At 54.5% G+C, this 26,361-nt stretch overlaps 1 protein-coding gene across 3 annotated transcripts; it reads right to left on the reverse strand.

Moving 5' to 3' along the window:
• Window positions 1–5,017: 5,017 nt before the first annotated feature.
• On the reverse strand, window positions 5,018–20,733 carry PITX1 (paired like homeodomain 1). 3 transcript variants are annotated; one of them, XM_084535720.1, is made up of 4 exons: window positions 20,610–20,733; window positions 11,686–11,867; window positions 8,650–8,855; window positions 5,018–6,358 (listed from the first exon to the last, which is right to left on the reverse strand). In XM_084535720.1, exons 2-4 carry the CDS (start codon window positions 11,846–11,848, stop codon window positions 5,819–5,821), a joined length of 909 nt encoding a protein of 302 aa, XP_084391846.1. In that variant the 5' UTR covers window positions 11,849–11,867; window positions 20,610–20,733; the 3' UTR covers window positions 5,018–5,818. The 3 variants fall into 3 exon arrangements, with proteins under 3 accessions (XP_084391846.1, XP_084391848.1, XP_084391847.1); XM_084535722.1 differs by having other exon boundaries at window positions 11,686–11,863; window positions 20,610–20,638; XM_084535721.1 differs by lacking the exon at window positions 20,610–20,733 and adding an exon at window positions 12,023–12,165.
• Window positions 20,734–26,361: the final 5,628 nt, after the last annotated feature.

Below are 26,361 nucleotides of genomic sequence, written 5' to 3' on the forward strand. Positions count from 1 at the left end.
CTCACCCTGCAGCAGGGTGGGAGCAGAGCTGCAGCCCCCCTGGGACCACCGCCAGCCCCCAGCAGCCTCAGTGGGGCCAGGGCTGCCCGGCATCCTGCTGGGTGCTTTCCTGGCGTGCTTAAGTGCTTTCCTGAACTGGCTCTTAAATGAGCAAAGCCTATTTCTAGAGTTTCTGGGAAAGAGAAAAGAAGGGAGAAGGGGATTTTGTGAAGGTGCCCAGCTGCCTGAGACACGGGGTGCTCACGGCCAGCTTTTGGAAGGTTTTGGGGTTCCCACAGTTACCCAGGCAGTCAGGGGAGCTTCAGAAGGAGCCAGCGGAGACGCTCCTGATACACGCAGCAGTGGGTGCTTTTAAAGATCCCACTATGTACTTAGCTGTATCTTCAGACATCTAAATCCCTCTAAAAGTCTCACTCTGAGTGTCTAAATCCCAGGTGCCTAACTCACTTCTAGGAAAATCTCACACCAGGACTGATTCACTGAATCATTTTTTTAAAATCTGGTCCTCACTCACATAGGGCTTTTGAAAATCCCACTGCTAATCTCCTATACCCAGGCATGTATCACTTTGAAGCCTGTAAAATAAATTACTTTGCGCTCCTGTGGGACAGCAACTACTTTGTCCCTGCTCATACTAAGGCAGATTTTTGTTTCTTGCATATTAGCACATAGATTTTTTTGGAAGCTCTGAAGCTGCTGTGTGAGACTCGAATTAGCAACCTGGATCGAGCGCTGCTTTACATCTTATTCTGTGCAGGCACCGCGCACTGCCGGCAGTTTGTGTCTGCACCAGCAGAGGTGTCGGGAGGAGCTGGTTCTGGGCTGCTCATTTCCATCGGAGGGGTTCGCCCGTGGGCACAAGCCTTTGCTCAGCTCTACTGATCTCCTGGGAAGATTTCGGAGCAAATTCGCTCATCTCTAGCAGAGACCGAGCATTGTTTACTGGCTTTTTGCAAGAAATGACTTGGGTGAAGAAGGGAAAAATCAAACACATATGTTCTTTCGTTTTTCTTTTTATTTCCTATGGGAATTTTTATTTGTTGGGAAGTTTTTTTTTTTTTGTTGTTGTTAAATAAAAATTTTGCGCATGTGCTTTCTTCATTAGAAAAATTGGAGTTGGGGATAAACAAATTATTTTTTCCTGTAAAAAAGAAAAAATAAAATAAAAAATTCATGCCGCAAAAGAAAAGGCTGGCTGCCATTGAAACATTTTTGATAGAAAATCTGCCTGCAGCCCTACTGCTTAATCAGTTTGGCGCAGAGCGTAGCCTGTAGCTTGTTAATAAGTGCAGCCTGCCCGAGTGGTTCACACAATGGTGAGCTGCAGAGGAGGCTTGTTGCATAGCTGTGGATTTTATTTTGCAGCTCTGTTAATTAAAACATATTTTACTTTGAAGGGGCTTTTTACTGTTTTCTACGAGGGTGAGCAGAAAACTGTTCTCTCGGTTAGATTAAAAGAAGGATCTGAGGTATTTTTTTAGAGGTAACAACTTCGCATTGTTCAGTGGACAAACTCTTACTGAGCAACAACATTGTGTAGTTTCTTATTTTTATTTGTTCTCTGTCCTTGTATACAGGCTGGTTTATGAGACTGAATATCTCGGCCGTTTTGATAATATCAAACTAAATTTTCATGTACGAGTTGCCAGGCTGGGTCAGAAAAGTTGTCACAGATTCTTGCTTAATTGGTAAAATAATTTTTACTTATACAATGGTAAACTAAAATAATAAGGCCTGAAACCGTGCCATTGAAGTTAATGACAAAACCTTCATAGGTTTCAAGTAAAGCCTGTATTTTATTATCCCAGTTCCAGTGACTTTTGTTGCAAGTTTGCAGCAAAATGTTAGGGCATTTCTAAGTGTTATTTTTATTATACAAAATCCCATTAAAATCAGTACTGAAGCATCCCATTAATTTAAATGGGACTTTGCATAGTTTGCAGAGTTCCAGGCCACAGATAAAGAAAAGTATGCAGTTTGGAGTTAAACTGACCACAGCTTTTTATTAGAAGACATTTAATCTCGAACGAACAGCGCAGTCTGAGGCAGAAAGTCTTTGTGAACTTCATCTGGGCTGTGCAATAGGAGCCTCCACAGCGCAGCAACTTCTGGCTTGGCCGCCTGGGACCCCTCAGGACCGGCCAGGGCTCCCAAGCAAACCCATAGCCCAGGTAGGTATGCAAAGTGCTCCCCAGGCAGCCTTGCCTTGGAAATGCTAATAGGTAAGCCAGCACACCCAGAACAAATGGAAAACTTGATTCAGCTCTTTCTCTGGCTCCAAGCATCCGCTCACCTCGAGGAACGCGGGGCTGCCGTCGGTGGGCAGGAGCCTGGGGGCTCTCCGCAGCCCGGCGGGGGGCAGAGACCCTCCGGGACGGAGCCACGCTGGGTAGAAGAGGGGCAGCTCCAGGAGTCCCCGCGGGGACCCCCCCAAGGAAAGCGTGGGGAGAGGGAGAGAAACCCAGAGGGGTTTTGGGGGGGGCGTGGGAACACCCATGGGCACAGCGCTGGCGGGGGGAGCTCCAAAATCCAAGTGCGCAGAGAGGCGGGGAGAGGTGGGGGGGCCTCTCGAGGGTCCTGGGGGGCCCTGAAATAACAGCCCCCCCCTCCTCTGCTGCCAGCCTGGGCACGCAGCCGGGCCTCCGAGGCCATGTCCCTGTGCGAGGGCCGGGAGGTGCCAAACCGTGCTCCAACCCCCTCCCCAGCGAGTCGCTGTGACAATTTTGGGGAGACCTAAAAGCCGCTGCAGGGCATCCGGACAAGCACACGGCGAAGGTGTAGGAGCTGCTTTTCTGCTCAATGCCTCCTCAGAATTTCCCTTTCCCCCAGCCCTAACTGTGCACAAGATGCCCCCATTGCCCTGAGTGCTTTTTCCCTGGAACACGGGCGGGGAGGGGGATGCTGGTGCCGGCGACGGGCACAGAAACCCAAAGCAGGCTATATCCCTCGAACACGCTGAATTTCAGGGGTTTCAGGGCTCTGACAACAACTCGCGGCAGGATTTGGCTGAGCGGGAGCGCTGCTCTGATTTGGAACTAGCCGTGCTACCTCCAGGAGCAGGAGAAAACGAACACAGAAAAAAACAAACAAAAAACAGGCTAAATTTACAGCCCAGGGCTTTCAGCTACCCCACGGGCTGATGAAACCGGAGGGGAAAAGCACTAATTTTCATCTCCTGACTTGCATGCCCCCCAAACGACCATGCTCCCGTTGAGACCCGGCTCCCACCGCCGGGCGCCCCTTTTCGTGCGCCCCTGAGCCCCGGCACCGGCTCGGGGCGCACCGGGGACCCCGGGCTGGAGGGGGCCGGGGGCTCGGTGCCCCCCCGGTGTCAGGGAACGGCTCCGTTGGGCCGGGCTGCGGAGCGACCTCAGCGCAAAAAACGCGCTTGGGGCGCGCAGAGGCCGCCCCGTCGGTGGCTTTTGTCGCCGCGCAGGAGGGCGGCTGCCGTCGGGGCCGGCCCCGGCGCGGAGAAATTAGCGAGGCGTTGGCTCAATTGCGGCTTTTTCCGCAAAACGGTGATTGTAACGGTAAATGCTGACGGCCGGGTCGTCGGTGCTTGTGACGGCTCGGGAAAAAATAAACGCATCGAAGGAAGTCTGGGTCCTGAATCCGGGGGGATTTGGAGCAGCAGGAGAAAAACGCACCTGGGCAAAACGGGCAAACAGCTCAGCGGAGCTGGGACAGCGAGGGGGGGCTTCTGGGTGCGAGGATTAACTCTTTTTTTTTTTTTTCCTTTTTTTTGGGGGGCTTGGGGGAGGTGATCCCACGGCTGGAGGCGTTATGATTCCGTGGGAGCAGAAATCCACGCGGCCAGGAGGGCTGCGCCCATAAACCCCGCCGGGTCGCCAAAACAGCAGCGGTAAAAGCCTGCCATAAAATTAGAAGGGGGTAGGGTTTCCAGCGCCCCTGGGGGCGGCAGGGACCGCGGCCCCCTCCCCGGGGAAGGGAGACTTCGTCCCCCCAGGCCGACGGCTCCCGGGGGGGCGCGGGGGGACGCGGGGAGACGGCGCAATTACCGGGAGGAAGCGGAGGGGCCCTCCCCAAAACGCCACCGCTGGGCGGGGAGGGGGAGAAAGCTGCTTTCCTCACTTAGTCGATCTCTTAAACACAGCCAGAAAAGAACATTAAAGGCATTTCTAGATTTCGTTTCTTTTTTTTTTTTTTTTCTTTTTTTTTTTTTTATTCCCATGCTCTTAATTTTGAAAAAAAAAAATCACAAAACATAACTTATAAAACAATATATATACTGCATCCTTATCCACAACAGCATAATTGAAACATCCAGCGTAACGTTTACCACAGGTGTGAAATACACTGGGAAAGAAGTACCGTGTGCATTTTATATTATGTTTCTTTGTCATCTACAGGTAATAAGTATCGACAAAAATAAGCAACAAATATGCCTGCAATTAAACTTCATATGCGTTTTGTATGCGTATTAATAAAGATCATATTTATCATTTTCTTTTTTTTTCTTTTTTTTTTTTTTTCTTTTTTGCCAACAAGCACTTGTTAAAGTATCTACATTTACATAATAACACCTTAAGATAATAACACCTTAAGATCATTTTTGGTTCCTTGTTTTTCCTTCACAGTTAGAAAAGCAAGGAACGCTTTCAGCTTTGCTAAGCAACCTTTCCGGACGCCGAGGCTCGCTGTTTCTCTAGCAGAGATGCAGTATCTGGATTCACTTCATAACAGACCATTTTTGGTCTTATTTTATTATTATTATTTTTTGAGACACTCTAAAAATGTTTTTAATATTTTTTAAGAGAAAAAAAAAAAAAAACAGCCTGCATTTAAATAAAGGTGAATGATAATTTCATTATCAGGATAAGACTTTGGATGGGAAAAAGCTGAACAGTTTTTGCATCGCTGGAGGGTATCTGTGCTCTCTCACAACCGGGGATACTGCAGTCTTTTGGAAAGGATGAAGAGGTAGGAACCTTGAGCTGCTTAGTATCAGGAATGACTGGATTATAGCTTCCAACTAAAGAAAAAACATCAAGAATCATGCATTTTAAAAACAGTTTATTCAACGGCCAAGGACAATGATCCGGCACAATGTAACGGCAGATATAAATATAACCTTATATAAGTGGTTGACCCTTGTCATTATTATTTTTTATAGTTTCATACCTAATATTTTTACCATTTTTCCCGCAGAAACTCCTCTGCGAATTATATTTTTTTTCTCCCCCCCCCCCCCTTTCTTTTTTTTTTGTCGTTTTTGAGTGTGATTCTGTTTCTCAGTGGTAAACATTAACCAAACTCTTCCCGTGCGACAAGCGGCCAAGAACCGTCCCACCAGCTCTTACCACCGAGGCGTCTCCCTCCCTCGCCGCTCTCCCCGCGGGGAAGCGGCCGCCTTACAAACTCCTGTGCAAGTTCAAGTAAACACATACAACCCGCATAATCCAGAGAAAAATTGCAACTCATCCATGTACCAGATTTCGATGTCTCTTGCAAAAGTTTTCTGGTCCGTTAACGTTTTTTTTTTTTTTGATGTTTAATTTTTATAATTTTTTTTTGTTTGTTTTAAAAAGCGCTGCTTTGTTGGTTGTGTCGTCGGTTTTCATTATTTTTTTTTAGACAATCGAAGTCCGCGGAGATTTCGGGTTTTATATATATATTTTTTCTTTTTTTTACTTTTTTTTTTTCCTCTCTCACTTGCTCGGGTTTTGCTTTTAGTCATCATCGGGTTCTTATTTTATTTATTTTATTTCATTTTTTTTTTTCTTTTCCGTTAAACGTCGCTTAGTTTCTGCTTTGCTTTGTCGGCGGTGTTTGTCGGAGGTGGTTTGTGTCAAGTCCGTCAACTGTTGTACTGACAGGCGTTTAGACTAGAGCCGGGGCTTTGCAAACTGCTGTAGCCGAAACTGGAGTGCTGCTTTGATTTCAGTCTGAGGCTGGCTAAGCTGGAGTTGCAAGTGTCCCGGTAGACGCTGTAGGGCGAGCCCGGCGGCCCGTAGGGACAGGCCGGCGAGGACATGGCCGAGTTGAGCGAGGAGCCGCTGATGTTGTTGATGTTGTTGAGGCCGGAGTTGGCCATGCCCGGCACGGCCGAGTGGCCCATACTGGACGGCATGTTCATGGAGGAGATGCTGCTGGGAGCCGAGAACATGGACTGCGACGAGAGGGGGCTCATGGAGTTGAAGAAGGTGAAGCTCTTGGTGGAGAGAGGCGCCGGGGTGAGGCTCTTGGTGGCCCAGTTGTTGTAGGGGTAGCCGGCGTACATGTCGTCGTAGGGCTGCATGAGCCCGCTGAACTGCGGCACGTAGCCGTTCTTGCACAGGTCCATCTGCTGGTTCCGCTCCCGCTTTCTCCACTTGGCTCGGCGGTTCTTGAACCACACCTGCGGGAGGGACGGACACGGCACGGTCAGCGCCGAGGCGCGCACGGCGGCCGCGCAGAGGATGCGCGCAGCGCGCAAAGATGCGCGCCCGGAGCCCCCCGCCCCGAGCAGCAGGCGGCCAGGGGACAGCAGGGGGCCGGCCAAACGCCCCCCAACCTCCGCAGGCTCCGGCCACGGCTCCCCGGCCGCGCACAGCCTCTTGCGCGGCCCCCGGCCCCCCTCCACGGGAGCCAAAATCCGCGCATCTCGCTGCGCGGCTGTGCGCGCAGGGAGCGGTCGGCGGCATCTGCCAGCCCGGCTGCGCGGGTGCCCGCGGGTGCGCGCCTCGGTCCCAGCCGCGTCCCCCCGGCTCTCCCCCTCCGCCCCTCGCCCCTCTCCACGGGGCGAAGGCACGGCCCGCTCTGATTAGGGCCGGCTCGCCCCGGCTCCGCCGTGTTTCCGAATGCTAATGCTGTGTAATAAAAGTCCCCTGTTACAGATCATAAAAAAGGGGATTGGATTAGTATGTTTAGGTTTAAAAAAAAAAAAAAAAAAATCAGGCCCTGCATCGCCCTTGGATGGATGCAGCCTCTGCCTTTATATCTAATGAGAATTTACAGCCCTGACTAGGGAACAGAGAAGCGGGGGCCGCTCCTGGTGTTTGATGCAAAAACCTGATCCAGGCTCTCTCGTATTATTTTTTTTTTAGCCCTCGGAAAGCGCTTAAGCCCCCCGTGATGCGAGCCATGAGCCGGGGCAGGAGGAGCTGGCCGGGGCCGGGCAGTGCCAAATTCTCTTCCCAGGTTAAAAAAGCAGCACGGCCAACCTCTCCGGCCGCGCTTCCCCGGACTCCCCGCGGCTCCGTGCCCCCGGCCCCGCGGAGGCTGCGCTCCCTCCCCGCGCCCCTCGGAGCCGGCGCAGGGGCAGCTCCCGGGGCCTCCCCTCCCAGCGCAGGAATGGCGCAACTCCTATTAAACTGTGGGCTCAAGGATGGAAACTTGGAGGGAAGGGATGGCGGGGTCTATTGAAACAAAAAATAACAATAATGAAAAGAATCCCGTATAAATATGAAGAGGAAACGAAAGCCAACATGTTCGAAACCTGTAATATACTCCTCGGAAGGTGCTTCCAGACAGGAATTTCCTGAAAATGAGGGTAATAGTTTTAATTATGGCTCCTAGACATTTTAAAGGAAGGCCCTCACAGCAAATTAAGGTTAGATTTGCAATCTGCAATCTCAGAACATCAAACCAAAACATCTCCACACAGAGGGAGAACGAAATTATGTTAATGGCTACTCATATATTAGTTTTATTTGCTTCCTGAAATATCCCAGCAATATTAATGCAGTTTAGTCTCCGCTCCGGCTTTGTTTTGTTTTAAACGCAATTAGGACAATGCTTTCCGATGCAGCGGCTGTTTACTCTTGAAAGATTTTAAACAAAATCTTCGCCATCCGAGTCGGCCACTCAATGTTTAATGACCGAGACAAAAACGGATTTTTTGGGCCAGGGGGGACCCCACTCTCCCCGCACCTCCTTTTTCTCCCTGGCTCCTGCTCCGGGCGCTGCCGCTTCGCTTTTCCACGCGGGGAAATGTCCCGGGTGGAGACGCCAAGGGGAGCTGGGCACAGAGCAGAGAGGCTGCGGGTCAGCACAGCCCGAGCCGCTCCGGTTTGGCCGCTCGCTATCTCACGCGTAAATCTCCCCCTAAATAACAGCCGGGGCTATATATATATATTCCGAGGTGCCATCCGAGGCGTGTAAAGACCAGGCTCCTTCTCCTTACAATTCTGCGTCTACAGCGCTCATTGCCTTTGCAGTGTAAGCGCCCCGCAGCCCTTGTCCCTCACGTTGCCCACCGACGGCCTCTGCAAAGAGCCCCCGGGGGAGCCGCGGGAGATGCGCGGCGGGGCGCGGAGGGGCCGCACGGCTCCGCGCTGGGGCTGGGGCCGGTCCCGGGGGGCCGAGCGGCGATTCCGCGGCCGCATTGCGGCAGAGCAGAGCCGTGCCACGGGAGATCGCCCTCCCCGTGTGCCGGCGAAGCCAAAGGGCGAGGGGGGTGCCCACCGGGGGGACTTTGCCCCACACCCGGCTCCCTCCGGCCTCCTCCCGGCTCCGGGCCCAGCTTTTTCGGGGGCAGCATCTCCTCGGCCGGGGGGTGAATTTCTCCTGTCCGGCCCCGCCGCCGAGTTTAGCAATTCAAAATCATGGCCAGGGCGGCCGGGAGCCGCAAGCCTCGCAAGTCGCCGGAGCGGCTCCCGCAAGGGGTTGTTCCCCTGCCCCCCCCCACCCCCTTTGCACCCCTCTTACCCGGACTCGGGGCTCAGTGAGGTTCGTCCAGACGGCGATCTCCTCCCGCATGCTCATGTCGGGGTAGCGGTTCCGCTGGAAGGTGGCCTCCAGCTCCTGCAGCTGCTGGCTGGTGAAGTGGGTCCGCTGCCGCCGCTGCTTCTTCTTCTTCGCCGGGTCGTCGGCGGCCCCGTCCTCGTTTTTCTGCTCGCCGCTTCGTTCTTTTTCTGCGGTGGGGTGTCGTGGGATTTTTTTGTTTGTTTGTTTGTTTTTGTTTTTCTTTCTTTTTTTTTTCTTTTTTTTTTTTTTTCTTTTTGTTTTGTTCAGACAGAAATGCAGGCACACAAAGCAGACTCGCCGCCCCCCGCCCCCGCCCCTGCCCGCCCTACCGGGGGCACCCACCCGGTTCCCAGGGGCCCTGCACCCAGGCAGGGGCTCCCCGTCCCGGGGGGGGGCAGCGCCCAGCCCGGCCCGGACTCAGACCCCCGGGGAGGCAGCGGGACCCCCGGGACTGCCCGGCTCGGAGCGGGCCCGAGGGGCGAGAAAACCCGGGGGGGGGAGCGGGTTCCCTGCAGCACCGGCCTCTCTGCCCGGCCACGGCACCTTCTTTACTCCCTTAAACCTAAGGCGCGATCTTTGCTCCATTTTCTTTGTTGTGCTCGGCTGCGACAGGAAACTTTGGCAGGGTAGGGATGTAAAAGGCAGCAGCAATTAATTGCAAAAGGCACCCTCTCTCTACCTCTCCACTCCCCCATTTTTTTTTTCCTTTTCTTTTCTTTAGCTGCTTTTAGGATTTCAATGTTTATTTTAACCCGAGGCTGAGCAAAGCCCACTGCAAAGAAAAAAAAAAAAAAGCAAAAAAAAAAAAAAGAAAAGCCGTATCGAAAAGAGCAAACAACAACAACAACAACAAAAACCAGGCGCGCTTTCGCGATGGGGATTTGCGCGGCCTGGAAGCAGGAATCCCTCCCAGGCCCCACGGCCACGGGGGACAGAGCCCCGCTCCCCTTTCTTATCGCCCTTCTCTGCTCTCTCAGCCTGGGTTTGGCCGGGATTAGGCGCGGGGAATGGGGTGGGAAGGCTGGAACGAGACGGGCTGGGCCGGGAAAGGTGCGGCCGGGGGTCGGGGTCCCCCCTGGGCACGGCGGTGCCGGGCTGGGGGCTGCCACCCCCCCTCGGCCCCGTTCTGCTGCTGCTGCCTAAGGGGAGCCGGAGGGGCTCGGGGCCCGCTGCCCGGCTCCCGGGGGCGGCTTGCCCGGGGGGCTCGGGGGCGTTTGTGCAGCCCCGACCCCTGCGAGGTGGCCGGGAGGCTAAAAATAATCGCGGGCTGCATCCGAAGGCCGGGAGGACTCGTCCTTGCAAAGTCACCCAGCGATCGCTTTTCGCCTCCGTAATAAAAGGGGGGGGGGGGAGAACAGAGCTGAAATGGAAACCCCAAAGCTGTGTAGGGGCAGGATTGCAGCCCCTGTGTGCGGTGAGGGGTTTGCAGAGCCAGCACGGCCTGCAGCAGCAGCAGCAGCAGCACATCGCTACCCGGCCTGGGCTGGACCGGCCGAGCTGCACGCCGCGGGAAAGAGAAAGCAAAATAAAAGAAACCCGCACGGCTCCGGCTCGGGGCTGGCTTTGCTCTCGTTCCCGGCCGGGAAAGGCCCGCAGGAACCGGGCCGAGAGGGTCCCGGGCAGGGGGAGCGCAAGGCAAAGCGCTGTGGCCGCAGCCCCCGCGCCGGGTTTAGGCTGGCCGTGATTTCGGTAAAAATCCGGCCTCCGAGCCCGGCCCTGTTACAGTTTCAAAACATTACACACGTTACGTTTAATTGGCATTTGTGCCTTTAAAAATAAATAATAATAATAATTTTAAAAAGGAAAAACAAAAAAAGAAAAAAAATAAAGAAAGAAAATAAAAGAAATCGTGAAAGGTTTTTTGTAGCTGCTCGGAGAAGAAAAGCACGCGGGTCCTGAGCCCTGCCCCGGCACCGAGGGGTCACATACAGGGGTAGTGCAAAATGGAGCAAATCTCCCTCTCTAATCTCAAATAATCCCCTCTAATCTCGCAGTCCCTTCCAGACGCCGGTCCCTAACTTTGTTTGCGAATCAGCCTGGGAGGCACAAGCCAGCCCCTGTTTTTATCACCGTGTGCCACTTCGGGACTGGCCCGCGCCGCGGCCACTCTCTAGATTCTAGGACCTGCTAAAAGTGAGAAGAGCACCATCACCCAGGAAAAAAAATAAGTGAAATGAGACATAAACTTCTCCCGAGAAGGTCTCGGTGGAGAACGGGTATCACGCTCCTTCCTGCAGCTTTTGTTTCCTTCTCCTAGCTTTCCTTGTCATCCTAGAAATGTTGCTACTTTAATTGAATACAAACTGGGAAACCACAGCTTTCCCTGCAGCCCTTGCACATGGTGCTCAGGGCGCTGGGAGCTTCTGCAAAGCGCGCAGCTCTGCGCGAAACCTCTCCGCGGCCGCGCACATCCCCTCGGCGGCGGCCCCACGCCACCTCTCCTGCTCTGCGGGCCCTTTTAATTTTTTTTTTTTTAATTTTTTTTTCCTCCCCCCCCTCCTTTGACAGAGAGATCTTTTTCCATGCCTGCACCTCCCGAGCTGGAAAATAAACCCGGGCAAAAGCTGACACTATTTCAGAAACCTCCGGCAAAACCGCGCTCCCCGAAGAGTCCCCCCTTTCCCTTCGACCCGATCGATTAATAACTATCTAAATTATTAAAAAAAAATAAATAAAAGAAAGAAAAAATATAGAAGAAAAAAAATAATAAAAAAGCAGCTCGTGGGATGGGCTCGGTGGCCACGCGTGTCCCTCTCCGCGGCTGTCAGCGCGGCCGCTCCATGCGGGCCCCTGGCCCCCTCTCGCCCCTTCCGTGGGGTTTTTTGGGGGGATGCAGGCACCGGGGGCAGCGGCGGCTGCTGCCCCCCGGCACCCCAAGGGCTCCGGTTGCGCGGGGGGCGCGGGCAGAGCAGCGCCGGCCGCCCGGGGAGGGGAAGGAGCGGTGGGGAGGGGGCGGCGGCGCAGGGGGGGAGCGGGCCGGGGCCGCGGGGGGGTTACCTGGCACCTCCGTGTCGGAGGATTCACTGGCTGAGTTCTCGATCGGGTCTCTGGGCTCCGAGGATCTTTGCAAATGGAAGCTGGAAGCCATGTCATGGGAGGGTTGGGGTCTCAAGCTCTCGGGCAGTCTCTCCAAATTCATTCCACCTTTAAAGGAATCCATGGCAGGGGCGCCGGGCTGCCTGGGGGAGTTTGCAGGTGTTTATTCCACACAGAAAGGAACAAGGAGCTTTTTTTTTTTTTTTTTGGTTTCTTTTTTTTTTCTTTCCTTTTTTTTTTTTTAAGGAAAAAAAAAAAGCAAACAACAAAAACAAAAGCAAATCCACTTATTACTAACAGTATAATTTTAAGGGTGTCGGAAGAAGAGATCTGGGCAGCGCCTCGAAGCCGCTCGTCTCTGCTCGGGGAGAGGCACGGCACTCCGGCCGCATAGGCAGGGAAGTGGTAAAGATCCCTTATAGAGAAACGCGAGTTGCGAGTTGGACAGTTTAAAGCTAAAGAGATTAAAGTGACCTGCCCTAGAACAAATGCCTGTAGTTAAACGCGGCTCCTCCCCCTGAAGGTTAAAACCTCCCCGTCTCGCTCATGCATCACTCCATCTAGCGCTCGCCCAGCCCGGCCGGGCGGACCCGGACCTGTCTGCGCGCTCCCCGCCGATGCGCGCTCCTTGCGCGCCCGCGGCCGAACCCGCGCAGCCCCCCGCGCATCCCCCTCCCGCCGGGACCCCCCCTCCCGACCCCTTCTCCCTGCTCCCGCTTCTGCTGCGAGGGTGCCGCCCCCCTCCCCAAAGCCCCCCCCCAGCCTCCCGCAGCCTCCCCCAGCCTCGGCGAGGTATAAAAAATATTTCAGAAACGAATGGGAAGGTGGAAAATCATTCCCAGCCGCTCGCAGGCCGGCTGGCCTCCACCCCCCAGCCTGTCCCCAGCCTTTTTTTTTTTTGGGGGGGGGGGTGACAGCACCCCCATCCTTTCCCCCTCCCCATCCCGCCGGCAGCGCGCAGGTTGCGCCCGTGCTCACGGTGGCACCTCCGCACCCTGCACCCCCCCCTCCGGCACCCCGCGCAGCACTCAGGGACCCCACGGCGGGTCTCAGGGGGATTTCTTTGGGGTCGGCCTCCTGGGATTTGTGCCTGAACCGGTTTCAGCCTTTTTTAACTTTTTTTTTTTTTTTTTTTTTTTTTTTCCTTTTCTCTCGCCGAGGGGGTTAGAATAAAGCTCCTGGAGGACGCTCCCAGGGCAGCATCTCCCGGCGCATCGCGGATAACGCCGGGTCTCCATCCCAAAGCAACCCTCTGTGTCCCTCCCCAACAGGCCGGGCCTTGGGCCCTCCCGGAGAACGCCTCGGTGTGTGGGGAGGTGGAAAAAAACAACACGGGAAGCCCTCGGGTTGGGGGCAGGTGAGGGGTGCTCTGGGGGACAGGGCGAGGGGATGGGGCAGAGGGACCCTGGCTGCGACTGCGCCCGGGGAAAGGACCTTCTCTCCTCTTTATTTTCTCGGCTCGCTTTAACTGATCCATCCTGACACTCTATTTTGCTTTCAAATCAAGTAAAGATGTGCGAGAGAACTTTTGAACTGGTTTATGGAAAGTGGAGGGAAGCAATGTTCCAGTCGTGCAGGCTTTTTTCCTACCCCGCCGGGGTGATGCAGCCGGGCCCGCCCCGCACCCCCCGGCAGAGCCCCCAGAGCCGGGGGGCTGCAGGGGCCGCCCCCCCCTTGCCCATGGGGCCGGGGGATGCCCCAAACTCTCAGCCTCAACCCCCTCACCTCTGATCTACAGCGCCTTGTGCAGTTAAGGGTGTGCACAGGTAGGTGCTGTCGCACTCAGGTCTCTACCCCCACCGCCTTATTTTTTTTTTCTCTATTTTTGGGGGGCATTTTAAGGTCCTTGTGTCTGTCCGCAGCTCTTGGCCAAATTCAGCTCAGGAGCTTGCAAACGACGGGGGATTTCGGGCACCCGAGGTGAACCAGACAATTTCGAGGCCGCTCAGGCCGGACTTGGCTTAATCCGCAGCTCTCAGCAGCTGGGGCCCTGGGGCCGGGGGGGGCTCAGCTGATGCTGGGGAAGGACGGGGACTGCTCCCGGGGGAGAAGCGAGAGGTGCTGTCGACCTTCCTCTGGGTGGGGGGTGAGGGTGACAGGACTGCAAGCGTGCACCCTTCGCAGTCCCATCTTCTTCTTTCTTATTATTTTTTATTATTATTATTTTTTTATATATATATGTATTTTCTGCAGCCCCGGGCAGGTCTCCGGGGGCTCCTCCGCTCTCAGCGGGAGCAGGATGGAGCCAGGCGAGCCGTGCTAGAGGGAGGGAGGGAGGGAGGGAGGCTGCCAACAGCCCGGCTGCTCCACTCCGGCTATTTTAAACCTACTGCTCGCAGCAGCCTTCAAACCGGAGGCGGGATTTTTCTTTCTTTTTCTATTTTTTTTTTTTTTTTTGTTCACTCTGCCGAATTTACAGTTTTTGTTCTGCTCTATAAAATATATTTTAAAAATTCGTTCTAGGCTCAAATCCTCCCGCCGGGCGCAGGGGAAGGCTCAGCTCGGGCCTCGAGCGGGTTTTCCCCGAGGTGCAGGCAGCGATAAGGCCGGGGACAGCTTCTGGGGGGTCCCCGGGACCAAGGGTTTGGGGGGGGGGCCCGGCCCCGGCCACAGCCCCCGGGGTTTGATGGGGAGTAACGGGCCGGTCCCGCCGCTCTCGAGGGGCTTTTGGGAGGAAGGGACCGAGCAGGGCTCTCCCCTGGTCCTCTCCTGGCCTCCCCACGCGTGTCCGTGCCCGGCCGTGGGGCAGGGTTTTGCCGCACCCTAGCGCACGGGTCCGCGGTGCCACGCAGCGGCTGAATGTCTTATAGGGGATTTCTGTGGGTCTGGGGCATCGTTTCCCTCCGTGCTCTCTGGGGCCGGGAGGCTCCTGTCGCACAGGGCCGAGGCCACTGCTTCTGCCCACCTCTGTCGGGACAAGCACATGTCGCGACAACCCTGCAGGGCGCACCCGCAGGCCCCAGCTTTGCGCTTTCCCCCCTCTCCTCGTGCCGGGCTCGCTCCGTTTCGGGGCGCGGGGCGCGTCCCTTCTCGGGCGGTTTTCCCCCATGACGTCACGTCCACCCGCGTGACGTCACGCCTCGCTCCGTGGCGTCACACCTCGCCTTTCCGCAGGCCCGGACCCCAGGTCTAGCCTCGATGTCCCCCCTCCGAGGGGAGGCCGGCGGCGGAGGCCCGGCAGCCTCCCGTCCCCGCGGGGCCGTCCCGGGGGAGCCGTGACCCGCGTGGGCGTGGGAAGGGCCGGGAGAGGCAGGGGGAGACTCGGGCTGGGGGGCTCGGAGGGGCTGCAGAGCTCAGCCGAGGGTTTTGCGTGGGAAATCTCCGCACCAGGGGCTCCCCCGGCCGAGGGCTGCACCCCGGAGCTGTAGCACACCGGGGGCCCCGCAAATTCACCGCTCCGCTGCCGTCTGCTATAAATAATCCCAGAACGAGGGATGGCGCTTATAAATAAATCAGCGTCGGCCACGGCTGTGATAACTCCGTTAAGAAGAGGTCAAGACACGTCTGAATGAGGGAAGGACCCCCTGTGCCTCCCGAAGGGGCGGACAGCCCCCCCAGAAGCCCCAGGATAAGTCCCACACTGGGGATTTGTTTTCGGACAGGAGCTCCCACCCCGGCTGGCTGCAGCGTTTGTAGCCAAGGCAGAACCACCTGGGCCGTATATCAGGCAGCGAAGTTAAGTCTCTGCCAGCTTTTCCTCTTCAGGTTTATTAGCATTGTATAGACTCAGATTCAGTCTATAAATTATTGGGAATTGTTACAAAAATGAAAGCATCTCCTCCCGAGCGCACCTTTGCCTGAGAGGAGAGGGAAGCCCTCTATAAAAAAAGAGCTGCAGTAAGGCAAAGGGGGAGGGAGAGTTTCTCCAACCCAACTCAACCAAACCCATGCCCGGACAACTCAACCCAATCCAACTCGACCAAGAAAAACCAAACCAAACCAAACCAAACCAAACCAAACCAAACCAAACCAAACCAAACCAAACCAAACCAAACCAAACCAAACCAAACCAAACCAAACCAAACCAAACTAAATTAAACCAAACCAAGACAAACCAAACCAAATCAAACCAAGACAAACCAAAACAAATCAACCCAACCCAAAACAACCAAACCCAAGACAAACCAACCTAAACACGACCCAACCAAACTCCATCAAAGCAAGCCCAGCCAAAGCAAGCCCAAGCAAAGCCAAGACAAGCCAGCCAACCTCCATAGGGTGCTCCTTGGTGGAGCCCCGCGGCTGGGAGTTGCTGTAGGAAAACAACATGAATAATAAAACCCTCCCAAAAGTGCCCGGCGGGAGGTGCGGGGGTGGCAGAGGGCTATTGCCACTAGCTTAAGCAGGAGACATCGACGGGGAGGTGACAGCGGCTGGAAGTGTGCAGCTCCTCTGCGCGCAGAGCCGGCTGCTCCTTGACAGGGCTCAGGGCCATTTTTAAAGCTTCCTACCATGAAAATGTCCCCCGCACGGGTAAATGAGAGGGTTTTACCCTCCAGCCCCTGCTCCCGGCCTTTTCTGGTGCGTGGCTCTGGCCCACGGCTGCCCAGGCGTGTCAGGAACAAGCAGACGGGGCGATGCGCACAGGGATGCGCGCAGGAAAGCGCAGCTCCCCGCGGAGCTCCGACCGCTCCTCCGGGCCGGAATTTGCTGCTGCGGCGTACCGGGGAGAGATGTCCATCGGTGCGGTGTCCGTCGGGGGTCCTGCCCCAAACAGCATCGCCCCCCCCCCATCGTGCGGCCCCGCTCAAGGCAGAGCCCAGCGCTCCCCGCCGCCACTGTAGCTGCCCCCTGCTCCCCTCCTCTGCCACGGTCCTAAGAGGAAGACGAGCATCCCCCAAATCACGGCGGCCACGGAACGAACCCCGCAGCCCTGCGGGATGCCCTCCGCAGCCGGAGCCGGGTGTCCCCGCGGGCGGCCGGGACTGGAGGACGGACAGAGGGAAGCAGAGAGAGGGGGAAGAAACCCAGCCGAGAGAGCATGTTAAATCGCTCAGGGAAGGAAGGTGGAAAATTACGCTGGCTCTTAGCCGGCCTGTCCTCCTCTGCGCAGCCAGGAGAGCAATTTTCCTAAGAAGCTGAGCAAAACGAAATCAGCCCCTTTTGGATCTGCAGCCCCCGTCGCTCCTCGGCCCGGCCAAGCCTCCGCCTCCGCGGGCGCGCAGGGCCCCTCCGCGCAGCGCTGCGCCGCTGCCGCTCGTCGGCGGCTTTCCCTGGCCTCCCTGGCCCCCCAAAGCCCCCGATGCGCCTCTGCCCTCTGCCAAAAAGCATGGGCCGGGGGGGCTCCACGCTTCCCTCGGCCCGGCCGGCCCTGCCCCACCGCCCCGGCCCTCCCCGCTATTCACACCCAGAGGGGGGGAACTGAGTTTTCTGGGGAGAAAATGATTTTTATTTTTTTTTCTGGGGGCGTTCGGCTTGTGGCACCTCGCGGGACAACCGGTGTGTGCCGGAGCCTGCCGGAGCCCCGCTGCAGCTCGTCCCGGGCCCCGAGCCCCTCGGATCCCCCCCCGGCCCGGGGCTGCCCCAAGCGCCGACGGCCAACGGCAGCGCTTGCAAAAACGGGATGAAAAAGCTGAAGGCTTAATGTTTTCTGACAGATACAAATGATACCCCAAGGCTTTCTTGAAACGCAGCGACTGACGGCTGGAGGAACGGTTTTTCCTGTTCGGGTTTGTGCAGCTGGAAGCAGGCAGGGGGGTTCCCCTCGGCCCTCCTCCCCCGACCCTCGCCCCGAAAATAAAACCATCTCCCGAGCCTCCTCCTGGGCTGATTTCTCCCTAAATGCCAGGCAGCACGGTCCCACCCCGAGCTGCTTTCGCGGCCCTTTCCGCATCCTTCAGGCCACAAACACCGAAGCGTGCTCCGAGAAAAGGCACCCGAACAACTGCTGCTGGCAGCCCACGTGCAGGCGCTGGGCAGCCGGGGGACCCGGGGGGCTTTTTCTCTGGGTGGGGGGAAGAGAAGGGAAAAGTCCAATACGGTCCCACAATTCCCTTTCCGAGCAGAGGGAACATGCTTTTCTTATTAATTGATGGAGGAAGGGGCAGCGGCTCTTGCTAGGTAGCCTGCTCATGTTACTCTGGGCATCTTTACATCCGAAATGTGTTTTGTAGACCAAAAAAGATGCCTCTGATGGAAGATTATCAAAGGCCCTGGCACCCCCTTGGCATTTGTTGGGATCGTTCTTCCGCAGAAAAGGAGGCAGCGTTTGGAACCACCGGTATTATGTTTCCTTGTGGGTTTCCCCCACCTTGTTTCAGGCGAGCAACCTCTTAATTGCTGCAGTGTATGGATGGGGGAAACACATTTCCCCTAAACACAACATTTCCTGAAAGGCTGAAATATTCTAATAACGCGCTGGGCTCTTTAATGTTCTCAGAACAGCAGCGAATCTCTGCAGAGCCCCACGTTTCCTGCTTCAAAAAGCAAAATCGGAGAAACAATTCACCTTTGTGTGCCTTCAGCTCCGATTTTCTTTTCTTTTTTTTCCCCCCATCTCTCCCCCAGGGCACACTGACCTCCCCCGCTGCCGGCGGCCCCGCTCGGTCCCGGGGCCCGGGGAGCAAACCCCGTCGGGATGAGGCTTGGGGACACTTTTGGGGCCGGTTCCCCTCGGGAAGGGCCGTGTGGGACCGGGACATCTCGGGGCGAGGTAGGAGCACACCGCCTGCAAGAGGGCTGCGCTAATCAGCGCGCGAGGTTAGATATAAAAGTCGAGGGCAAATAAAACGAATTAGTTTTATTAGCACGTTTAGGAGGCGGTCTAACGAAGGAATTCGGCTTTACTAGAGAATGTTTTCTCCTCCCCTTTTGTTATTTAAAAGCAGCATCTATCCGGGCTGCTCATCACGGGAGGGAAATAACGCATCGCTCACCCCGCAGTCAATTTTCTCGGAGCAAGACGCTCCCTTCCCTAAGCACGGCGAGCAGGCTGTATCCTTGGAAATACACGATTTCATAATAAAATCTGCGTGAACAATAAAAACCAACTGTAAAGGACAGGCTGCAGAGCCCGCCAGGTTATTGTTCGGCGGTGGGTTTCGGTAGGAAATATCTGCCTCGCTCACAGGCGAGATTAACTCGGCTAAAACTTTCCCGGGAAGCCTTGCCACAGCTCCAGCACGGGATTTCCAGGACCCTGTCCGTATTTCAGGCAAAAGAAGGATTTTTGAGGAGGTTCTCCAAGCGAAGTAGCTCTCAGCGATTATTTGGAAGTCAATTTTTAGATCAGCGGCTCAAGCTGGCGCTGGGAATAGCGCGGAGAACACGCACCTTGGTTTGTTAAGGAGAAATTATGTATTTTAAATTTATTATAAAGCAAGCAAACGGCGTCTCGGTCCTCACGACACGCACTTGAGTATTGTTTTTTGTTCAATTCGTGCCTCGGCGTTTGTGTTCGCTTACAGCGAGGTTGGCAAAATTTAAGGAGAGAGGATGAAACAACAGAAAGCCCTCCTAGGGACAATTATTTCAGCGCGACACCTAGAAAACTCTTCTAAAGATGCCGTTAGTGGGGAGCCTCGCAGGCTTTCAGCATGGTTAACACGCAGAAAAAATAAACCTTTTTCCACACTCTCTAAGAATTTCGCTCCCGTTGTGCGCAGCGTTATCCCGGAGCGGTGCTGCGAGACACGCGCCCTATGTAGCTCCTAAAAAGTGCCTTTTATTTTTTTTTTTTGTCCAATAAAAAAAAAAGAAAAAATAAATAAGCGAGAAAGAAAGAAAGAAAAAAAAGCAAAGCAGAGGAACTGCGGAATATTCTTTTTCTGAGCAGGGAATTAATTCATCGATGGCCCAGGCTCTGTCCCGCGAGTCTCCTCCGCGGCCGCGCAGCCCCGGCAGAGCCTCCCCAGAAGCCGTCGGGGGGGACACGGAGCACCCCTGGCCCTGCCACCTGCCCCCGGCTCGGCCCGGACCACCGGAGCCCCCCTGCTCCTTCCCCTGGTGCTGCTGCTGCCGCCGGTACAGCAGGGACGGGCACCGGGCAGCGGCCGCGCCGCGGAGAGCCCCGAGCAGAAGGGCTGGGGGCTGAAAATGGTGTGTTGGGGTAAAGTAGGGTAAAAGAGAATAGAGTAAAAGAGAATGAAATAGAATAGAATAAAATAGAGTAGAATAAAATAGAGTAGAATAGAATAGAGTAGAATAGAATAAGGTAGACTAGACTAGAGTAGAATAGACTAGAGTAGAATAAAATAGAAGAAAATGGAATAAAATGAAATGAAATGAAATGAAATGAAATGAAATAAAGTAAAATGAAATAAAATAAAATGAAATAAAATAAAATGAAATAAAATAAAATAAAATAAAATAAAATAAAATAAAATAAAATAAAATAAAATAAAATAAAATAAAATAAAATAAAATAAAATAAAATAAAATAAAATAAAATAAAACAACATAAAATGAAATAACATATAAAATGAGGTAACTCCTCTGGAATTGCATTTCCCAGCGCATTTGTCAGGGCTGACGAAGCGCAGAGGCCCCGAAAGAATTTATGCGCGGTGTAAAAAGATGTCAAGGGCCGCGGCCGGGCGCGGAGCGCGGAGCGGGGCCGGCGGCGAGGCGAGGCGGTGGCGAGGGGCGCGCCCCCGGCCCCGCTTTGTCTCCCGGCCCGGCCCCGAGAGGCTCCGCACCTCCGGGCCGCCGCCCGGGGGAGGCGAGAGGGGGGAGCCGGGGGCGGGCCGTGCCCCACGGGACACGCGTGGGGACTCGCGGCCAGCGCAGGGCACAAGAGTGGGGGCGCGCACCGGGGCCACCGGGGAGAGGTGGGGGGGAGCGCGGGGTGGACTCGCGTGGGGGCGGTCCCGGTGGGGGACACACACGCGTGGGGGCGGTCCGGGCGCCGGGGGGAGACACGCGTGGGGCCGTCCCCGAGCACTTACCGGGCGGTGCGCTCGGCGGCGGCGGGGGGCCGGGCCCGGCGGGCGCTGTGCGCGCCCTGCCCGCCGCTGCGGGCTTTTCTTCGGAGATTTCCCCGTCTCCTCCTGACGTCAGCCCCGTCCCAGGGTGCCGCACACGGGGGAGGGCCGGGGGAGGGCCGGCAGCACCGGGACACCAGCACCTCCGTGCCCCGGCTGCGGCATCCCCGGGCCCGGCCCCCTCGGAGCGCGGCCCCGCCGCTCCCGGTGCTGGTGCCGGTGGCGGCCACCCCTCGGGCAGCTCCGTGCTGCCGGCTCCACGGCCCCTGCCCTCCTCATTTCCTCCCGGCTGGTTCGCTTCGTCTGAGGGGGGAGGGAAAGCAACGGCCACTTTTTTTCTTTTTTCTTTTTTTTTTTTTTCTTTTTTTTTTTTTTTCTCCCCCCCCGAGGAGATGCCCTGAAAAAAGCCCCCGGTGCAGGGTTCAGGGTGGGGGGAGGCAGCAAGCAGTGCCCAGAGCTGGACGGGGCCCGGAGGACACACGGTCGGGGAGCTCTGCTGCCCTGCCAGCCAAACATCCATCCCCAGGCCCTTTGTCCAGCTTCGTTTTCTAGGGGAGCTTCAGAAATTTGAGACGCTTCACTTCCGACATGTGCCCCCTCTTGGGGTTTTTGAGAGCCCAACGGGTCATTTGAAGGGGCTCAGCCCTGAGAAAAAGCACACAAGTGATGCGAGGACCTCACCAACACCACGGGCATGGCTTGTGCTTTGCTAGCTGAGTATATTGCATACACACACACACACATGCACACAGCCCATAGCCATAGCTGAAAAACAAGGACAACGAATATGGAATGGATCAGAAAGATAAATAGCATAAAATCAGGAACAGTCCAGTCCCACACTTGCCATTTGTTATAGAGAGGAGAAGTAAATGGGATTCACATGTCGAGCATTAGCTGGTTGTTAGTCTGTAAGATAATATTAACTTTAGTGCTTGCTGCTTTACTCCACTTTTCCAAAGGCAGTTCCAGGAGGCGCCCAGCCTGTAATTTAGGATGGCACATACTGTGTGAAAGAGGCTTTGGCACCGGGGCCTACCAGCACATCAAGGTGATATTAACATAGTAAAACGTTTGGAGAGCGAGTAGGAGCTCATAAATTAATGCATTCTACTGTTTTAATGCTAGGAGCTAACAATGCGTTTCCTGTGCGGCTGATCGTCCCCGCTGCAGCCTAACAGCTGTTTTAAAGGTGCTGTGAAATTAAAGAAAGGGAAGATGATTGTCTTTAAATCAATGTTTAATGATGTGTTATTAGGAGAAAAGTCTTCCTCCAGCAGATGTTTACATGCTGAGGACGGAGGGGAGCTTCCCGGGCTGTCTGCTTGCCTGAGCAGCGGGGGAGATGTCCCCACGGCCGTCCCCTCCTGCAGATGGCCCCGATGTCACCAGAGCGGGGTCACAGCTTGCTTGGCGCTGGGCTTGGCTGGGTGCTGGCACCGGGAAAAGCTTTGCCCAGGTCTTTGGGTGGGTGCTGGGGGACGTCCTCCAGGATGATGAATTGCTGCAGGTTTTCAAGGTATTTGAGCAGTGGCTACGGGCAGGTGAATACAGGGATGTTGCCAAGATCCTGCCCATGTTCAGCCCAGGTCAGGGCTGCCAGGATCCGTTCCCCATGAAATCAGATGCGCACGTGGGAAAATCCCTTGCCTGGGAGTTGCTTTCAGGAGGGACAAAGCTCTGAGTGATGTCCCTTGCCCCGAGAGGCAAACAGCTGGTTTACAGCCACGCATGTGGGAGTGGCAGGGCTGGGGTTGCCTAAGGCCTTTGGGCTGCAAGGGTGGATGAAAAAGAAACCCCGTGCCTCCTAGCCCAGGAGCTGGTCCTTGCTGAATGGGTACTGTGGGCTGAAGCCTGCCCAAACTCTTCCCCATGAAGGAAGAAAAAGAAAAAGACTTAGAGGTCAGTAGGACTGGGGCACTAGCAGCAGGCTCCAGGTACTGGAAAAATACATGTGACTTTGAGGCAAGACATAAGGAGCTCCTAGATGTGGTGCCTAAAATAAGGTGGAAATAGAACCTGCAAGTGTAAACCTCTCTGTGTGTGCCCAGAGTTGTTATTTCCTTTGTGCTCGATCCAAAGGCGTATGAATTAGTGTCTGTGCTTCAGCTTCCAGCTTGGAGGATGGCCACCATAGAGCTTCCCACCCAGAGAAGACATCCGATGGATGCAGATGTGAACAACACATGGGGGTTTTGCCCCAAAGACACCAAGGAGTGCAGAGCTGCTGGGGTTCAAGTGGGAATGCCCATCCACTGCCAGGCTCCTCATCGCCAGGTGATGCTCCTGCTGCCAACCAAAGAGGCACCACATCACCTCCACCCCAACCCAAGCAGTTTCCAGAAGGATGGTTTCCAAAGCCAAGCTCGTATTCTGCATGGTGGTGGCACAAACTGTTCCTGTACAAACAAAAGAACCCCGTGCAATTGCTTATTTTAATCATCCCAAACATTCATTAATGTCTCTCTGTATTCCCAAATATAGCAAAGAAATCGCTTCCCAAGCTGACCCGCTCCCTCATTCGCAGCCTTCCCTGTTAGTGCAGCCTTGGAATAGTGTCTAGGAGGCCGCACAGCTTCTTTGGGAAAATTGGGATGTTTGGAACATGAGTGGATTTGAGCATTTCTAAACTTCCCAGAAGAGGCAAATTGTAAAGGAATAAACTTCTTTCTGTGCACGCACATTTGCTTTGGAGCCAAATGGAAAGGAGAGATCAGAAAAAAAAAATGACAAATTGTTTGGAAAATATTGTCCTTCCCAAGACAGACCTAACCATATGGGGGGAAGGGACTCAATACAGACTTTTTTCCCTTTAAATTCTAGTCCAGCAGCCCTCCCATTCACTCCGCTGGGAGGTTTGTGTGAGTCAGACCTGCAAGATCATCCATTCAAGGCCGGTAATATTTCCAGCACTTCAGTCCACTCCTATTCCCTGCTGAAGCAAAATGGAAAGGGTTCTCCCCCAAATTTGTGGTGGGAGCAGCAGGAGGGGGCTGAGTGCTCTCCTCGCTGCCTCCCAACTTCTCCCACAGCCCAGCATCGCTGAGGATGAGCTGCAGGGAAGGAAAGGGCAGAGCTGCTCCAGCACTTAGAAAATGTATCTGTGACTTTGTGCAGATGACTGCAAAAAGCAAAACGCCACTGGAACATGGAGCATAAAGCATGAGGACGGGGAAAAGCCCTCTTTCCAGCCCTGCCCCAGCCTCCTGGTGTGAGCCCAGCGAGGTGCACGAGGTTTTTGTGCCTGCAGCCAACCACCCCCACCTACCCCGGGATGTGTGCAGGTTAAGGCAGGAATGAGGCAAATGGAAGAAGCTTTAAAGGATCCAAATGTTTTCATCGTGCTTGTGAAAGGCTGCTGCAGCGTGCTGGATCAGTGAGGACATACCTTGGTTCTTCCTAGACCAAACGAGTGGTACGTGGTTACCTTGGTGGTTAGCTGGAGCACAGACAATACTTGTTGTGGCAAAGAAATCCTTTTGCTTCTTTCAAATCACTGAATTTATCATCGTTGTCATCTTTAAGTAATAAACCAGCTCTGTATTTATGCATCCCCAACTACCAGTGGTGACATTTATGCAACAACAACAACAAAAAGCTGAGGCAATTGTGTCCATCAGCAATTAACGGCAGCGTGCGGAGCATGCGAGGCGCTTTGAAGGAGATGTTGGGAAAGAGACTTTTTTTGTGTGTGGTTGTGTTTATCCCCTGGTGACATGCTGCTAACAAGCTGCAAACCAAGGATCACCCACAACAAACAAAAACAAACAAACAACGTTTTGTAGAGGGTGGTAATACTTAGTTTAATTCTCCGAGGCCTTTAAAAATAATTATAGCCCTGCTTGTGACAACTGGAAGGGCTGCACTTACTCCAATAAAACTGCTTGTTATTCTTTAAGAATGACATTTGGAGATGTTTCCTTATACAATGTAGACATTAATGGGAGGAGATCTCAATCAATGAAATATTGATGCATTTCTCATCTTTGCACTAGCAGGATTTCTGATGCTGCAGCTTGTGGTCAGCTGTTTACTTGCCAGTTAAATCACAACACTTTTAATGACTTTCTAGAGATCTGTCTGAGGACTCACTGCCAAAGAACAGGATCGTGGGGATTTCGGCATTACTGAAAAGTTACTCAAGGTCTAGACATCGATCCAAGGATCTCTCTACTACAGTTTTATTCCATGCATTAAAGGTATGGGGGGAAAGGGATGAATGGCACATGCACTTGAGAACTTCACTACCTTTCCACAAGGCAGCCATCGTCTCTGGCCCCAAAGCATCACCCTGCTGTGCTTTGCTATCCAGCAGTGCCTCAGCTGTGCACCTGCAGGTGTAGTGCTGGACCCTAACACGCCTCGTGTCAGACCTTGAATTTATTTAAACCAGCTTCTTAGGCCTTGGTGGGAGAAGGAACCCTGCGTAGATGTAGATGCTCACTTCTAGCTTTAGGTGTGAAGAATTTAGCTTTGGCTTTATCAGGACTAAGCAGACATTTAAGGGTAACTTCGTGCTCACTCATGGAGAGGTGACTAATGGCAGAGAAGTGCAGTATTTGGGAACCTGTCACTGAATAATTCCTTTATTCCTTCATCTTCCCTAGGGATCAGCTCTGGGCTGTGATGGGAGGCAGGAGAGGGGGTTTTGGCCTGGCCCAGCTTCTCCCATTCCTGATGTGGGACGGTGCCATGGATGGGGACTTCCCCGAGCCAGCCCTGCCTCCTCTCCTGCCGTCGGACATCCCCGTCGTGTGCTGTCACTGCTGTATCTGCAATGATTAATGACTTCCAAAGTTGCTCTAAAACTATCCGAGTGCCTGCTGAGCCATCTGAAACTCATCTCCACTCTGCGCATGGGTCCCCAGCGTTAGTTTTCAGGTGACCATGCTGGCCTGGGGGTGGAAATGAGGAAAGCACACGTTCCTTGGCAGGAGCTCCGTACCAAGAGGCGAGACGCACGGCGCTTTCTGGCAGCGTGCACGGGGCCTCATGCAAATGAAAACTGATGGCTTAATATTTTGTTACATTTTCCCACCAGAGCGTTTACCTCCTAATTGCGGGGATGGATTAAACCGAAGAGAGGGTGCTGGTTCAGGGAGAGCTGCCATGTGTTGGCCTTGAGCTGTCACCGAGAAGTGGGGGCCGTGCCTCTGCCCTCCTGCTCCTGCCTTTTACTGGGTCTTGTCCCTCCTCGTGCAGCCTCCCCACGCCCAGCTGCTTGCCCACACACTGAAATTTGGGCACACACAGAGTGCGAGGTGGCATTTCTGAGGGAATGTGCTCTTTCTGTGTGGTTCCAGGGGTTTGGGAGGGCGCAACAAACTCCGCAGCAATTTCTCAATGTGCGTCTCATTACTCGGGGACGGACCGTACAAAGCTGTATTTAGATGACCTCTTTCTTTGCCAAACCTATCCCTGAGGTCTGCTGAATTCAGCAAGGCAGAAATGAGAGGCAGCTTCCAGGGGAAGCCTGAGAGCAGTCGGTGGAGCTGATGTGACAAAACATCACTTATGCACCTCTGCGTATTTTCCAGCAGAGCTTGGCGCTGGGCTGAGGATGCTCAAGGTGAATTTGGCAGCTGCACACGCAAAGACCTGCTGGGAGTTGCTATGCCCAAAGGTTTGTGCTGCATGACTTCCTTGAGGAGCTTCTGGCAGTGCTCCTGCAGGATCCTGCTCTCGGGCCAGAGGACAGGGTCCTGCTGAGGATGCC

The sequence above is a fragment of the Aythya ferina genome, assembly GCF_964211825.1.
Source record: "Aythya ferina genome assembly, chromosome: 14".
Taxonomy (NCBI): domain Eukaryota; kingdom Metazoa; phylum Chordata; class Aves; order Anseriformes; family Anatidae; genus Aythya; species Aythya ferina.